General features: G+C 46.9%; 1 protein-coding gene across 8 annotated transcripts in view; it reads right to left on the bottom strand.

The window, feature by feature from the left end:
- Positions 1-17,908, bottom strand: part of atg7 (ATG7 autophagy related 7 homolog (S. cerevisiae)) — a 61,875-nt gene that overhangs the window by 26,374 nt on the left and 17,593 nt on the right. For all 8 annotated transcript variants that reach the window (XM_031568461.2, XM_031568456.2, XM_031568460.2 and 5 more), the window contains 3 exons: positions 13,750-13,825; positions 7,321-7,401; positions 2,994-3,116 (listed from right to left, as the gene is read on the bottom strand). In XM_031568461.2, the coding sequence (XP_031424321.1) occupies positions 2,994-3,116; positions 7,321-7,401; positions 13,750-13,825 (280 nt within the window). The remainder of the gene's footprint in view (positions 1-2,993; positions 3,117-7,320; positions 7,402-13,749; positions 13,826-17,908) is intronic.

Genomic DNA, 17,908 nt, shown 5'->3' on the forward strand with positions numbered 1-17,908 from the left:
CCCTGCCTGTGAGGGACTATGAAGCTACACTAATGCTAAGATGGAGCCGAACCCAAACCGTTTAACTGAGGCCAGAGAACTTCAATATAAATAATGGCCAGCATTTATAAAAAAGCATTCCAAAACCTCTACTCCACCACATAAAACTAGCTCTTCAATTTCCAGCTTGACTAAAATAAGCTTAAAACACATATTAAGAGTGACTTTCATAACGCTATATTACACTCCTGCTACGTGCAGTGTGTGCCATACATCTTGCGGCTTGGGACGTATTCAGTGCATGATATTTTAGAAGCAGAGTTTTTGGTCTATTAGCACACGCGTGTGTATCTTTGTTTACTTTGCATGCCTCCTTGGTGAACACTTTAAAAAAAACGTCCAATGTTAATCCACATAACATTGTTTTTGTACATTTCAATTTGCTTGATACATAAAATCATTGAATGCTGTGGGAGACAGTTTTCCAGTTACATTGTAGACCTGAGATACAACAGCAATAATTATTGGTTGCCGTCTTGTCTAGATATTAGATTTAAACAAAAAATATTATATTTGAAAACACACTAAAAGAAAGCGGGAAACAAAAACAATTGTTGAATCCGAATAAAGAAAAAGTTACCGCTGACTCAAATATGAAATAAAAGGCAACTGAAATCAAATATTAAAACACGCAATTACACATCATTCTAATGAAAATATGTGGTCATGATGCTATATTATGTTTGGGCTGAATATGTAGCTATAGAGTTTCTTATTAAAAACCCCTGAAAAAAAAAAAAAAAAAACAGTTCAATCCTATGTTTACTTGTGGACTAAGTCAAAGCATACTCATTCAAATGGTTCAGACCATTGTGTGTACGGTTGGAAAAAAAAGAATCCCACGCAGAAATGAAAAAAAGTACCTATTAGTTGAAGCGTGTTTGAAAGCAGCCAGAGGACAATGAGCCTGGCGGCAGATCTGGAAGGATCTGGAAGGATCCCCCTAAACTTCTCCAGCACTGAGGGGGCGAGAGCTGCACTGACGTGGGACTTTCCCACAGTCTCAGAAGCCTCTCCGGGGCCTTATCCGTCAGAGGAGAGAGAGAGGACTGCTGAGGCCATATATACCAACTCTCTGGCTGTCATCAAAACAACACAAAATGGTCCAAAAGAAACCAAAATGTGGGGAGGGAGGGTTCCTGCCAAGAAGGTCTAACTCATACATATAGATGCACATATGGGGAGAGAGAGAGTTCAGCTGGATGTACAGCCTCTCCACAGCTCTGCATGAATGAGGCGATATGGACACAAGAGTCATTCCACAAATTGCTGAAGTTTTTTGTCCTTCATGGCTCCCTCTGAGAGGGCTGAATACGCTCCACTCCCTCATCTTCAGTGGGTTTAGCCCCCCTCTGAGGAACCGCTTGCGGCCGGGCGCTTCAGTTTTTCCCGCTCCTGACTGAGCCTGGCTTTGGCTTCCTGCTCTGAAATCAACTCTCTCGTCTCCCTGTGTGGGATACCAGGCTTATGTTATGGTACTGAACAGGGCCTTTTTCCCAGGACCTCCTGAGGACGCTTCCTGACTAAATAGCCCAAAATCTGAAGAAAATGAATCCCTGGACCAGATCAGATCTGGACCAACTGTAGTACGTAATACAACGTTTTTCAAAAGATCCATCTGGGAGTGAAGACCTGTTTAAAAAGTGATGGTGAAAACAGTTCCTCGCCAATTAATCTCCACGCTCAACACACCTCAGAACCAGAGCACTCGTGGAGATGAAGTATTTCAGCTCTGCTGTTTCTTCTTTGCTCTGACGAGGTCATGTTTGGAGAGGGGAGAGCGGGCCCCAGAGCGAGGGGCCCTTTCCCTGCTTCAGGATCCTGGTGCTAACAGGCTTGAATCATCACTCACTCATCTCTAAACAAACACTCCAATCTGGAGAGCCTGCCCACACACATGAAAAAAAAAAAGATCCTGTGCGTTTCCGCCGTCCCACAGTCTACCGGTGCAGCAGATGTCTGCATCAGAAGCTATTTCCTTGCTTGTAAACGCACTGGCACAGTGAAGTACCGAAATGCATCATGTGGCCTTGGCATTGATTGGAATATATTACTAAACAGGTTGCCATGATTAAGTAAACATCAACAGATTCCTTCACATGGCTCTAAAGTTATCTTACAGCTTTTCTTTTTTTTCTCCATAAAACACAACTAAATGTACTATGCAAGAATTGGATTAAGACCTGGAAAGGAATCATCCTGGTCGCAGCCCTTCTAAACTGAATTGCTAGATTCAATTTCCTGCTACATTTTTACAAATGACGTCAACGGAGGCAATATGAATTGAAATGTTGGGACGTGAAAGGGTTTTCTCATTTCTCATTTCATGATTTAGTGTTCAAGGTTGTCCATTTCTTTGAGCTTTCCCGGTTTGGGCTCCAACTTTGAGCAACATGTTTTCTCTATTGGACTGGTTGGTATGGTCGTGTCAATGATGCAAAGTGCAATCTAACACCAGTACTGTCAAGGTTCTTTGCAGGTGTGTTTCTAGACATTCACATGTATTTAACAGACAACTTCATCCAAAATGACTAAAAGCACATGTAAGGTACACATGTGTGTTGCTGTGATTTACTCCTGTGGCTTTAGGGGTTCTAAGCATCTTGCTCTACCAGATAGAACTACAGAGTAGCCCTGATAAGGTGTGTCTTTAGAGAGCAGGTCTGCAGAGGTGTTGGGGGTTAGTTATGTTTTTGGGAGAAGATACGAGAAAGAGGTTGTAAAGGTCAGAGAAGTGATGGAACAGACAAGGAGGTGAAAAGAGAGAGAGGTCAGAGATGAATGAAAAGCTGTGAAGGGGAATAAAACAGGAAGTGATGGATAGTGATGAGAGGTAGAGAGAGAGCAGGGGAGCAATGAGAAAAAGAAATGGATGGACAGGGTGGTTGAAAGGAGGAAAAGAGAGAGAGAGAGAGAGAGAGAGAGGGAAATGAGGGAAGAGGAGAGGCTCTCACCTCGGCCGCCTGAGTTTCCTGGTGCAGCAGCGTCAGGCCCGTCAGATCTTCCAGGAAGGAGTGGGAGGAGTTGAAGACCTGGGACAGGAACGGGAAGCCCTCTCGCTCGTAGTGTTCAAGGACCTGCAGATCGGCGGAGGCAGATACCCACCACACACACACACACACTGAGTCACATAGGCAGTTGCATAACACAAGAAGATTTCACTACAATGGTAGGCAGTGGAGAGTCCCTCACAGCTAGCTGCTATCTAGAGCTGATGAGCGGGAAATGTTTAGAATTACATCGTAGAATCTACTCGTGATACAAACAAGTAGAAAATGCTGACATTGCCCTGGTTTTACGACTTGCCTCGGAACTGTGAATTGTAAACTATTTAGTCAATGAGTCATGCCATCGTATCCGTAAAACAAATGATCATTATTATCAGAGAGAAACACAGCGTTTAAAAAGCTATGAAAACATGCCATTTTCAGATACACCGAAACCAATGGCATTAGTTTAGGTCAGTGCCTTATCGTAGCTTTTTTGGGCGTGAGTGTTAGGGAAGTGTGTGTGTGTGTGTGTGTGTGTGTGTGTGTGTGTGTGTGTGTGTGTGTGTGTGTGTGTGTGTGTGTGTGTGTGTGTGTGTGAAGGTGGATCACTTTTCACTCTCCACAAAGGCCATGGTGAGCTGCTGCAGACATCTGGCACCACTGCACATCCGGGTGGAGCCACCGTGTGCCCCGTCTCAATCAGACCCCCCCTCTCAGACGTCCACACCCCCAACCACCCCCCCACCCCATGACTCCACCTAGCAGGCCCATTATCACTCTATTCTCTGCAGGAGATAAAGACCCCCCCCACTCCACTCCACCTACAGCCACAATGCACGATGAATACACCGCTGAGCAAAGTGGCGTCTGCTTTTAGTGGCCCAGACAGCAGACAGAGATAGAGATAGAGAGAGAGAGAGAGAGAGAGAGAGAGAGAGAGAGAGAGAGAGAGAGAGAGAGAGAGAGAGACAGAGAGAGAGGTAGAAAGAGAGAGAGGGAGGGAGATAGAGAGAGTGAGAGGGGAGAGAGAGGGGGGGGAGGCAGAGAGAGAGAGAGAGGGTAGAGAGAGAGAGAGAGAGAGAGAGAGGAAAAAAGCTTCTTTTGAATTTGAGAGAGAGAGAGAGAGAGAGAGGAAAAAAGAGAGCAAACATTGTTTGGGACTTTCTGGTATTTGTTTCTTGTTTGTTGGGCCCTGCGTACGGGCCCCATGTGATGGTGTCAACATTGGCGGGATATTCGGAGCGTCTGCACAAACGCTGCACTTGTGACACACTCACTCACTCCCTCCCTCTGGATCGTAACATAGCAACTGGGGTAAGAGCAACTTCTACAAGATTTCATTATGTTTTCCAGCAGTGGATCCCCCCTTCCGAAGTCTGTGCTTTTTGATTGATGCAGCCCTATTAAACCATGGCAACTGTGACACAGAGGGGGAGGGGGGAGGGAGGGGGGGGGGGGGGGAGCAGAAAGCACATCTGGTTTGCATACAGTATGGCTCACACACACAGTTAGATGTGGTACGCCTTTAGCCTCTTATAACTTCCCTTCCATAACTGTTTCGTGAAAGAGACAGCGAGAAATAGAGACAGGAAAACTGGAGGAGGTTCTGGGTCCACACACACACACACACACACACACACACACACACACACACACACACACACACACAGAGAGAGCGAGAGAAAAAAAAAAGGAGAAAAAAAAAATGGAGCATTGAAAATGGCCCTTTGAAGCTGTCTTGTCTAGAGAGCAGTCATTAGCCTTTCTAAGGCAACCGCCGAGGACCAGACACCTGGGCTCATGTCAGCCACACCAGCCTGCCAGGCACAGGGCTGCTGGAGGCTTCAAATAGGCCACTGGACGAGCTGGAAACTAGGCTGGAGCAACTGTCAAACTGGCAGCGCCTCAAGTGCTCCAGATACGGGATCTCCAGGACCACGTCTCCCTCCCATATGCGCTGGGTGCAGGTCAGCTCCGCAGAAAAGCATTAGCATTTTTTTTTTTTTTTTTTAAAAGAGATCTGCAACAACATTCACAGCCGTGTTTATTTTCAAGAGATGTTGTTTCAGCCGTTTTTCATTTGGAGGGGGATGGGAGTGGGGTGACTAGGGTGGGAGGTGAGGCAGAGAGGGAGAGAGAGGGAGGGAGAGAGACAGAGAGAGAGACAGAGAGAGAGAGAGAACCAGAAACGAGCTTAAATTTACAGGCTCTCTTTCTGCTGAGAGGCAAATTGTTTTGTTTCCATGGTTTCCCAGTCCCACACAGCTGAGAGTGGGGCAGTATTTCAGTGATATATATACGCTCCCAGGATGTGAGACACATACAGGAGAGCCAGGAAATCACACCAGAGCCAGCGCCACCTGACATCTTAAGAGGAACTCGTACTATTTTGCTTAAAAAAAAACTCCCAAGCCAATTCAACGGATCTGCATTTGACTCCGGCTTCAGCTCTGTGACTCATGGCCAAAGCCTGCTGAATCATAAGGTGAACGAGTTTAGAGTTTTACGCACAAAACTCTCATTATGTCAGCTCCTTCTTGTCCTTCTTACACATGGCTGCCCAGAGAACATGAGCAGGGGACACGGTCCACTGTTGTGAGCTCCAAGGCCCTTCGGCATGAAGCTGTGAAAATGGGTTGAAAGCGTTTGTGCCCCTGTGTGTGTGTGTGTGTGTGTGCCCCTGTGTGTGTGTGTGCAGGGTGTGTGTGTGTTTGAGTGTATGTGTTTGTGCCTCTGTGTGTGCGTGCAGGGTGTGTGTGTTTGTGCCTCTGTGTGTGCGTGCAGGGTGTGTGTGTGTGTGTGTGCAGGGTGTGTTTGTGCCCCTGTGTGTGTGTGTGCAGGGTGTGTGTGTGTTTGTGCCCCTGTGTGTGTGTTTGTGCCCCTGTGTGTGTGTGTGTGTGTGTGTGTGTGTGTGTGTGTGTGTGTGTGTGTGTGTGTGCAGGGTGCAGAGGCCAGGGTCGCGAGGCAGCCTGAGGTCAGAGTTGTGCTCACCTCACTACTCACCATTCACACATGAAAGTGCCACATCTAAGGCTTTTATGATCCTTTGACAACTACAAAAGAAGGCATTCACCACTGAGAGAGAGAAAGAGCAAGTGTGAGAGGGAGAGAGAGAGAGAGAGAGAGAGAGAGAGAGAGAGAGAGAGTGAGAGTTTTAACTGAGTTTGAGTAATGTTTGACTATTTAGGCTGATGTGTGTCAGAGTATGTCTGCGATGTGAGTGTGTGTGGGAGGGAGGGAGAGAGAGAGGGAGGCTCAGCGGGTGAGAGAATGAAACGGGGAATAAGAAAGAGAGGAAGTAGATGCAGAGTGAGTATAAGGAAGGTACACACACACAGTCATGGAGGTCAACTGAGCTGTGAGTTCACTCCTCGTTTAATGCCCCTGGCCTTCCTGGCACCCTCCAACCCTCAACGACCAATCAAAACAGGGCGCCATGAACACAACACAACATGGCCTGCTGGGATGGCTATTGTCGTTGTGGCTGAGGAGAATAGAGAGACAGAGAGAGAGAGAGACAGAGAGAGAGAGAGAGACAGAGAGAGAGAGAGACAGAGAGACACAGAGAGAGAGAAAGAGAGAGAGAGAGAGAGAGAGAGAGAGAGAGAAATGAAGAGTGCATGAGGGCAAGAATGACAGAATGAGAGAAATGAGAGGGGGAAGAGAGAGAAGGAGAGAGAGAGAGAGAGAGAGAGAGAGACCACATCCACACATGCTGAAGAGATTGAGTGGCTTCCCCCTCTGTGATTTATGGAACTCAAGCCCTTCGACCAGAATCAGGTCCCCAGGGAAAAAACACTTCTGCCCGCTGTTTAATTGCTCACATACGACAGTGACATCAACAAACCAACTGTGGCCTGATTGGGACCATATGGCCTCTGCTTTACCCCAACACACTCTGTAATTTCCCCCTTCTTTTTCAAAACGCCATGCACTCATCTCCACATTCGCTCACCACTCAGAAAATCCATGGTATTCCACGGGGGAATTTTCTGCTCAGTCCTGAAGGGGGATATGAATGTAAGAGAGAAGTCCAAAGTGAAATATGTTTGCCTGGGCACTACTTTGGGGGGTGGACAGTGGATTGACTACTGAGCTCAAGGATGACAAGATAGAGACAGTGTGCAATATGTAAGCAATCAGACTCATGATGACGTTGGGCAGAACAGAAGTGAGACAGTGTGTTGTTGTTATGGTGATACTGCCTATTTCAAGGCCAGTGTTTGTGTTTCAAATCATTGGGAGTTTCACTGGAGCTATGTCATGCAGGGAAGGGAAGGGAAGGACTTACTATTGTGGAGCAGGCGGTGCACTTGTCAAAGGCCAAACTTGCAGGAAGGACGTTGTCAAATCTGGCCAGAAATCCTCGGATCTGCAGTTGAATTAGAACACAGAAAAAAAAAAGGTCTTCTTTATGGTGACATAATATTTGCATATGTGAGGAAATGCTTGACCACAGCACCCCCTGGTGGGAGTGAGAGGGAGGGCAACAGACCAGTCTAGATTCTAAATTCTACACCCTGACAAGAGTGGATGAGCAATTGAGATGCTTTCTCACACACATAACACCTTTATATTGTCTTACCGTTTTCGGTTACCATACACATTATTTATCTACAGAGATATATAAAATGTAAAATCTGGATGAGTACCAAGTCCATTCTCTTTCTCTCTCTCTCTCTCTCTCTCTCATAAAAAAAACGCCCATCAACCTCTTCCCATGACGCAGGAGCAGCAGGCGAATCAAAACCTCCGCTGTCTTGAATTAGGCTGTGGTGCTGTGGCCTCTCAGGAGCCGTACCTCTGAGCCAGCTGACACACACACACACACACACACACACACACACACACCTCCCTCCACTCACTCAAGCAGCTTTATCTTAATTGAAAGGCAAATTAAAAGCAGAGCTCCAGGCCAAGATAAAAGATGTAATATATGTGTGTTTGTGCATCTCTCTCTCTCTCTCTCTCTCTCTCTCTCTTTCCCTCTCTTTCTCTCTCTCTATCTATATATATGTATATATATAGTGTAGTGTATTTGTTAACGACTAGTGATCAAATACTACTAGGGCTCGACATAGTTGCCCGGTTGACCTGGCAACCAAACGGAGACAGTGGCAACATCTCCCTTTAACCCTGTGGTAGCCTCACTTTGACTGTAGTTTTTGTGATATTTATAAATAAAATAGAATACATTACATATCTGAATCACCCAAGACCCACTGAACTGCAGTTTGCACCTACGAACGAACACCACTGTTTGATTCATGATACTGATCCCAACTGTCACAATGCGTGTGTGTGTGTGTGTGTGTGTGTGTGTGTGTGTCGTGTATGTTGTGTGTGTGTGTGTGTGTGTGTGTGTGTATGTGTTGTTTATTGCAGTATATTGGAGGATGTCATATCTTCAGTCAGTCACAAACGACAGGTAACTTTAGCCTGACAGAAGGTAGCCATCATCTTAGGCTGTAACATACATCAAAGCCTCAGCTCTGTGTTAACTTGTCTGTTAGATAACGGGGGACAAAGGCTAATATGACATACCTCTGTCGTACCGTGTCATACCTCGCCGGACACATGGAGTTATCTAATCTCGACGTGTGTGTGTGTGTGTGTGTGTGTGTGTCTGTGTGTGTGTGTGTGTGACAGTAGCCTACTTGCTTGCGAGCATAACAAACACTTCTCCAGACCAACTCTCTGCACAGCAAAGCATAGATTTGGGTAGGCATCCTGCCACTTCGCCAACAGACTAACAATAGTGAACCCTTCAGAACTCCTTCAGGAGTAGCGTGCAACACAGCAGAGAGGCTACACGTAACAACTGACTGTTTGGTTTTGGCTACAGCTCAGCAGCAGAGTACAGGGGTGACACTACCCTATATCTCAGTAGAGTAGAGAGGTGACACTACCCTATATCTCAGTAGAGTAGAGAGGTGACACTACCCTATATCTCAGTAGAGTACAGGGGTGACACTACACTATATCTCAGTAGAGTACAGGGGTGACACTACACTATATCTCAGTAGAGTAGAGAGGTGACACTACACTATATCTCAGCAGAGTACAGGGGTGACACTACCCTATATCTCAGTAGAGTAGAGAGGTGACACTACCCTATATCTCAGTAGAGTAGAGAGGTGACACTACCCTATATCTCAGTAGAGTACAGGGGTGACACTACACTATATCTGTCAACCCTGCGGCCACTGTGTCACTGTGCCACTGAACTTCTGAATTAGACTTTATAACCAATTAGCCATTGCAATGCATATTGAACTGGTATGTACAGATTTGCCATAGGAATTGATAACCTTTAAGGATTTAATAATAGTTTATATCACGTAAAAGCTGCCTCACATGTTTGCATTAATTAAATACTTTTGAGTAATTTCATTTTTAAAATTGCTTTAACCCAGTTATGATGAGCTTTTAAAGTTCTTCTTTGATCTTACAATTAAATCAATTCAAACTTGTATTCAAAGACTAATTGGTTTAACTGGTTCACTATTGTACTACAGGCACACACAAACGCACATACACTCCCAACTCAGAATAAAGGCCATTAATGACGGCAACCATTTAGTTGGATTTGCTCATGCCCGGTTGCCAAGCTTTGCAACCACTTTCTTAAGTTAATATTGAGCTCTGAACTAGAACACAGTTATCAGTTATACTGAATACTTGTGTGTGTGTGTGCATGCGTTATTTGTGTTTATGGATGTGCGTGCAAGAGCCTGAATTTGTACATGTGTATATGCGCATGCGTGTGTGTGTGTTTGTGTGTTTGTGTGTTAGATGGATGAAAATAGCCTCCCTGAGGAGCTTTTGCAGAGGCACAATCACTGTGTCAATTCCTTTCCTTTGGAGGATCACCCATTTTCTGCTTTAACCCTCCAGTATTTTACATATTTCAGCCTTTCGCCTCTTAAAAAAGAACCTCAAATCAAGAAAATGTATTTAGCAATAAATATAATGATCATATACTACTCTGAACTGGAACACAGTTATCAGTTCTACTGAAGAACCTTATATAAGACTGGATAATTATCCAACTGGAACGGCATGGCAACTGAAATAAAATGGCCTCATGACATGTTTTGAGCAGAATTAAACTAATGTCCACTACTTCAGCCCATTTCTGTTACAATGACAGTTCCCAGTGCTCAGTTGTGCTCACTAGGACAATATAGATACACACAGACAGATTATTTTGCTATCATTTTAAATTGTTAAAATATACATAAATAATATGAACATTCGGGGGAGAGATCACACGGCTCCCTGATAGCCACCATGTTGGTCTCTGTGCTGGGGAGAGGAGAGGAGCAGAGCTGAAGCAGAAGCTGAAGCTGAAGCGGAAGGCAAGGGGAATGGGACATGTTAAGAGGCACATGTGCAGTTCTCCTTTACAAACACCAGGGGGCAGTGTGGCTTCACAGCTAAACATCACCCCACTCTCAGCCACATGGATGAAGGCTACATCATCTCCTACTGAGCCATCTTGTCAAAGACATTCTCACACACACACACACACACACACACACACACACACACACACACACGGACACAGACACACATTCTCACACACACGGACACAAATTCACACTGAGCTAAGATGGCAGCACAAAAACAGGCGCCAGAGGAGACGGCTCAGTGGAATGCGATGCTAATCTGCAGCAAGCTGAAGGAGGGCCGCTGTCTAAGTCCCACAGGCTCACCCCCCCCCCCCCCCCCCCATCATATTTCCCATCTCCAGCCTGAATGGCCCTCTCACACGTGGGTGACAGCACTACTAATGCCTCACTAATTAATCGGGTTAAGTGTGGCGGCTCGCGCGCGACAATTAAGCCTAGCCAGGGCTCTGCATTATTGGGCTGGCAGTGTGGTGGCGGTTTTAAAAAGGCCCAACCACGGTGCTGTGACATGTTCAGTGCTGTTCCGCGGCTAATGAAGCCCAGCCTTCCCGCTGTGTTCCGCTCTCTGCGTCCCCCTCAGCGCCATCGCCGCCGCCGCCGCGGGCTGGGAAGGTCGTTTGTGGTGCCACTCTCGTTCTGCTGCGTTTCAGCTGGCGGGGTCGAGTCGAGGCGCGGGCAGATGCTGTGGCCAATGCCATCTGAAGCCTGCTGTGATGCTCCGCAGACAATTAGATGAAGGTGTGGAACAACAGATCAGTTCAAATGACAATGCAATTTTGGGGAAAAAAAACTTTTGTGGATCCTCGTCAAATGGAGCTCTCACGGGTTTTGAATACAGATAATGTGATGTGATTGGGCTGCTGATTCATCACACATTCACCACAGGGCATTATATTGAACTGAAACGTGTTCCATAGCACACTGTGCTCTGTTTAGAATACCATTGCTGCCACAAGAGCTCAGATACCCCCCCTCCCTTTCCACCAACACAAACTAGGTGCTAGTTCTGGGCTGGAGCTAGTGCCGGTTCAGAGTTGGTTCAATTTACAAAACAGTTTGCTTTTCCACAAGCCAGAGAGCCATCTCATTAAATCAACTGTGTACGTCTACCAGCAACGCTAGCGCCAAGCACAACAACAATGGCCGACAACAAACAAGCACAGCTCCTAATTTCAGCTAGCTGCTAGCCATCGATGTTACGTTTGTAACGTTACCCTTATGTTCATAATGCTACATTTGTAACATTGATGTGAGACATTAGTAGTTCGTTAAACAGCTCTGGTTTTATAAAAATGGTGGTCAGAAACATTTTAGCCAGTCGTGTTGGTCACGATAATCCCGCTCCCAGCCCTTAATGTTCTCCTGGCCAAGAGGCTGTCAAAACACTTAATACTGCTTGAACATGAGGTAGTGGCTCTGAAGCAGCCCTCAAACTGCCTTGGTGGAAAAGGGGGTAAGACTGAATCATCCAGAAAGCCTCGGAGTTATACTCCTTTTTGTATACATCAGCACACAGACCCATTTTACAGACAGGTGTCTTATCTACACTGCCACCCTTCTCCTAAACTGAGTGCATTTGTTTATAATGCATCGATTTATCCAAACTTGCAGACACATCCTTTCCTCCTCTGCCAGTGAGTGACAACCGGGAGAGGTGATGTGCATATCCGCTCTGAATAAAAGGAGGTGCGTGGTGTGGCCCTCCCCTTGGGGAACCTGAGGGGCCCTCTGTGTTGATCGTCTCCCTCTCTCCCTCTCTCCCTCTCTCCCTCTCTCCCTCTCTCCCTCTCTCTCCATCAATATCATCATATCCCCCTCGCACTCTTTGTGCCGGCTCCAGGAGGAATCATAAACAGGAACAAAAACACTCTCTTGTTTCCTGACGATAAAGCCCAGACGAGCACAACAAAAGCAGAACAAGCGGCCGCACAGTAGGGGAGCTTTTTGCAAGGAAGCCCATTCACGATGGATTATCCAGATGACTTTCCTCTGGTCTGCCCTGCTCTGCTCTTCAACCAGGAGCTCAAATACCTGCTTTCTCTCCCCGTGCCTGCCTCAACATCCACAGGAGTGTGTGTGGGGTAAAGAGAGAGAGCCTGAAGGTTAAGAGGGGTGTCAGTGTGTAGTTAATATGTGAGGTGTGTGTGTGTGTGTGTGTGTGTGTGCCTGCGAGTGTGTGTGTGTGTGTGTGTGTGTGTGTGTGAGTGTGTGTGTGTGTGTGCCTGCGAGTGTGTGTGTGTGTGTGTGTGTGTGTATGTGTGTGTGTGTGTGTATGTGTGTGTGTGTGTATGTGTGTGTGAGGCATAAATGTGAGAGAAATAGGAGGGTTAAAGCAGAAAATGGGGGGTCCCTCCGAGGGCAAGGAGGTGACACAGAGATTGTGCCTCTGTGAAATCTCCTCAGGGAGGCTATTTCCATCCATCTAACACACACACACACACACACACACACACAAGCTCAGGCTCAGGCTCTTCCTCACACATCTCTAAACACAGACACACAAATACACAAACATGCACACACACACACACACACACCCCCAGATCCACACGCATCCTCGGCCTGACGCTGATCCGTTCCGGCTCTTTAAGCGCGGCAGGCAGGCGTGCGCTGCCTTCCCTCAAAAATATGCGTGAGGAGGCTATTAAGCCAAACAAAGATGCAGATAGACAGAGAGAGAGAGAGAGGGAGGGGAGGAGGGGGAGGAGAGCAGAAGTGAATGAAAAGAGACAGAATGCTCTAAATTCTTCAAGGCTTCCGGATACGCAGCCATTTCAAGTCACAATCGCCATGATTGCAGCTTCCACTGCTAATTGGCCTGAATTATGTATGTTTGTGTGTGTGCTTTTCTGTGTGCGTGTATGCATGTGTGTGTGTGCATGTGTGTGTGTGTGTGTGTGTGTGTGTGTGTATGTGTGTATGTGTGTGGTAGAGTAGTTATGAAATGCAGTGTGAACCAACTATTTTTGTCATTGGCTCTGGTGAGCTCCCATTTCTAACTACTGGGAGACTATGTGCAAGGTCCCTTTTAGAAGAGAGGCTGCATAAACCTACTGGAAACTCTGGCCGCTGATAGAGCGGTAGAAGTGGTCTTATCATGCACCTTATCATCCTACCCTGAGCACTGAGAGGTCTGGAGTGCCTCTCCTCAGCCTCTCGCAGCTCGAGAGAGAGTGTGTGTGCGGGGAGTGCAGGCACTGAGAGCAGAGACATGGTGTGGGTGAGAGGTCAGGGAGAGGTGGAGGATGAGTGCCCGTGGTGTGTGGGTCAGGGGGAGGAGGCGGAGGAGGAGGAGGAGGACTGACCTGATGGGGAACCAGACCCAGGGACGTGGGGGGTTCATTCATGCGGTCGTCACTGCTGCTGGCCACTGCATAGCCCCTGCCACAGGGAGAGAGAGAGAGAGAGAGGGGCAGTCAGGCAAAGAAAGACAGAAGGAAAGCTTGAGAGAGAGAGAGAGAGAGAGAGAGAGAGAGAGAGAGAGAGAGAGAGAGAGAGAGAGTGTGAGTGAGTGAGTGAGTGAGTGAGAGAGAGGGATATCAGACTGAAAGGGTTGAAGAGAGAAAAGGGGAGGGATGGACAAAGAGAGACAAAAGAACCGAATGTTCTAAAACAGAAACAGAAATAGAAGATGTCAGGCTGCCTCAGCGTCAGGGGAGTGGCACTCATCCCAAACAGGACACCATGCCATCCCTTCACCTTCAGGCTGCCACTAGGCTTCACAGGCACCAGTGGCAGAGCTCAGCTCAGCTGTCCCAAACTTTCTGCTTTAAACAGAAGGATGACGGTTACTCCAGTGGGCTACACGTGAATAAAAGAGCCGGCGTCATCACTTAAAAAGAAAATGGCGGGTTTTAATGAAGAAGTAACAAAAAGCCTCCATGTCAACCATTTTTGCATTCAATTTGAGTAGCGCTCATGTTGAAGTCTACTGTGTCAAATAGCACATATAATAATAATAATAATAATAACAACAACAAAAACAACAACAACAATAATAATACAAAGACTTTTTTTCTGCAACGGGTGGACAGCCACCTTAGTGAAGGGTTGTTGTGCAGGCTGGTCCTCAGCACAGGCTCCTCCCCCTCCCAATGTGCTTCATAGCCTCTCTGAGTGCTCTGTCCTCCATCAGTGGACCTCACAGGCCCCTCGCATACGATACACAAATCAGACACACACGGACCTCACAGCATACGAGACACAAATCAGACACACACGGACCTCACAGGCCCCTCGCATACGATACACAAATCAGACACACACGGACCTCACAGGCCGCGCTCATACGATACACAAATCAGACACACACGGACCTCACAGCATACGAGACACAAATCAGACACACACGGACCTCACAGGCCCCTCGCATACGATACACAAATCAGACACACACGGACCTCACAGGCCGCGCTCATACGATACACAAATCAGACACACACGGACCTCACAGGCCCCTCACATACGATACACAAATCAGACACACACGGACCTCACAGCATACGAGACACAAATCAGACACACACGGACCTCACAGGCCCCTCGCATACGATACACAAATCAGACACACACGGACCTCACAGGCCGCGCTCATACGATACACAAATCAGACACACACGGACCTCACAGGCCCCTCGCATACGAGACACAAATCAGACACACACGGACCTCACAGGCCCCTCGCATACGAGACACAAATCAGACACACACGGACCTCACAGGCCCCTCGCATACGATACACAAATCAGACACACACGGACCTCACAGGCACCTCGCATACGTAGGGCCAATAATTTTCCACGATAACGGAAAACGGACGGAATTCGCGGAATGAACCCTTTGAAACGGAATTGCAACTTTCAGACGGAAACATCATTTTGTGCATACAAATCGCCCATATTCCCCTGTATTTTGGGCTGCAAGGCTATATTTCTTTCAAATAAACACAACAACGATTGCAACGATGAACAAACATTAATTAAAGAACAAAACCACTGAGAAAATGTCACGTCTGCGCTGAACTCTGCTCCGGCCACGGCCCCCTTTTCAACGGTTGACCCACACACCTCCGCTAAAGCCACATTCAGTCACATTCACTTGCTCGTCTTCCCAATCGCATTTAAAACAAAACAAAATGAGTTTTCTGTTCTGTTGATGGCTGGCAAACAACAATCTAAGAAGGGCACATATTATTCACTCATTTTAAGCCATCAATCAACAAAAATGAGCTGAAACCGAATTCGGAAAATGCATTTTTTTGGAAACGGAAAATCATTGGCCCTACATACGAGACACAAATCAGACACACACGGACCTCAGGCACGGCAGTGGGGCTATCAGCCCTTCACTCAACTTGACAACTTTGACAACTTTAAGCACCCCCATAATTCTAATTCCCCCTTGTGATCCTGGGCTCTGAAACGAGTGCACTCTTCCTCGGCCACTCCACAAGACGAAGATGGAGCACTGAAGCACGGTTGCAGCCCTCCGTTTCAGGGATAGGAGTGAAGCAAAAGAATACGCAAACTGAATAAGGCACCGTGATCTGTTCTTTATTTTCAAGCGAATGTGGCAGAAATAAAAACCAAAAGGTCATTTTCTTCCTCATGAGGCTCCTCTCCTCTCTAGTTCATGTGGACCCCAGCTACTTAAACCTTCACTACCAATACGTTACTGTGTGCCTCCCCATGGCAAACTGGATGAGAACGACATGGACAGATATTTGACTCTAGTCATTTATCATTTGTGCCTGGCCCCTGTGTTCATGCTCCTATGCCTGATGCCTCACTCTTGTTGTTAGCACTGGTGAGTCAGGTAGCGTTATTTCATTAGAGCTGATCCATCACGCGCACTCCAGAGAGATGTGAGTCACCAGCACAAACACAACCACTGGAAAGGTCAGAAATCTTCCGGATTAGTGTGTTTACTCTGCCTCTTCCGACGAAAACGCTATGACCCCAACCGTGGAAGTGGCTTCCTTTACGGCCCCCGCAAGACCAATACCGCTGAGCTGCCCTAAAAACTGATTCCAGACCAGACCGTTTACCAAAAGTGCATATCTCTGAACTACTCGAATGAGTGTTTGAACAGCCTGTGCAACCATCGCGTGTGTCTGTCTCTGCTCATGCTGATTATAAATTGCCACATTCATTCCTTGAATGGTCGCAGGAGGGGGGGGGTGGCAGGTGGCATTTCAAAAGATGTGCGATACATGGCGACGCTGTGGCAGAGAGCATCTCTTCCGCTTCTGCACCAGCTCCAGCCCTTTGAGCCTCCCTCTCTGCTGAGCCTTTTATCGGGCACCGTGCAGCAGCCTTCCCTCCCAAAGCCTAATGCATCGAGAGAGATACTCAGTGAGGGACCAGCTTTATCTTGGCCAATGGGAGGTCTCATTCACAAAGGCTGTCTCTAAAACACACACATAAACACACACACACACACACACACACACACACACACACACACACACACACACACACACACACACACACACACACACACACACACACACACACACACACACACACACACACACAGCCTTGTATCATGCACAGTAAATACCGATGAAAGTACTCAGACCTCATTTTTCACAAACGATTAAAAAAAGGTGATGGGGATAGCCCAGTTCACTTTCACACACGCGAATAAAGAAATCCTATTTCTGGTAGTATTAAGTCTGTGCAGAATACAAACGGGATGATTGGCTTTTTTGGTGGGGCTGTCTGGTGCGGCACATGTCCCAGCCGGTCGAAGCCGGTTGATTATTATTCATGGGGTAGCTGGTCATGACTGTGCTGCTCTGATGGCGCTCATGGCGCTCATGGCTGCTGATGTGATGGGTGCCACGTGTGCCATGTCCTCACACTCGTGCCCACGCAACCTGTCTGTCTGTCAGTCAGTCAGTCAGTGAGGGCTTTGCTCAGAGCATGAGCCCAGCGCCCAGCAGCAATGTCCTGCCAACCAGAAGCATGACTAAACTCACTCTCCAGTGAGGAGGTAACAGGAAACAGTGAAGGGGCCATAGTGTCAGACTTATGACAATTATCCATTACTGACACGCCACACTGTTACACCACACTGACGGTCACAACTCCTTTTGACAGTGTATGCCATGGTTATGTTAGTGTTGCAGTAGGATCTCTCTCAGTGACTATATGTGATTTTCTTTTTGTTGACACATTGTAAAGAAGTAGCACTTAAGGAGGTAAGAGCACTGACACATGACAGCATGAAGTTTCCATGGACTTAAAAAAATTGAATAAATGACTGACCGAATCAGCATTAATAGTTCAAATGCTGAACCGATCAGCACCCACAGATAGGTCCCAAAGCACAGAACTACATTCCTAGGAGTTACTGCACTGCAATTTGAGACCTATGTCCATACCGTCAAAGAAGTATGAGGGATATGAAGTCCAAGAATGACTTGCAAAGTGAAGTATTCATATTCACTGAGCGTGATTG

Source organism: Clupea harengus, chromosome 5, assembly GCF_900700415.2.
Source record: "Clupea harengus chromosome 5, Ch_v2.0.2, whole genome shotgun sequence".
In the NCBI taxonomy this organism is placed as follows: domain Eukaryota; kingdom Metazoa; phylum Chordata; class Actinopteri; order Clupeiformes; family Clupeidae; genus Clupea; species Clupea harengus.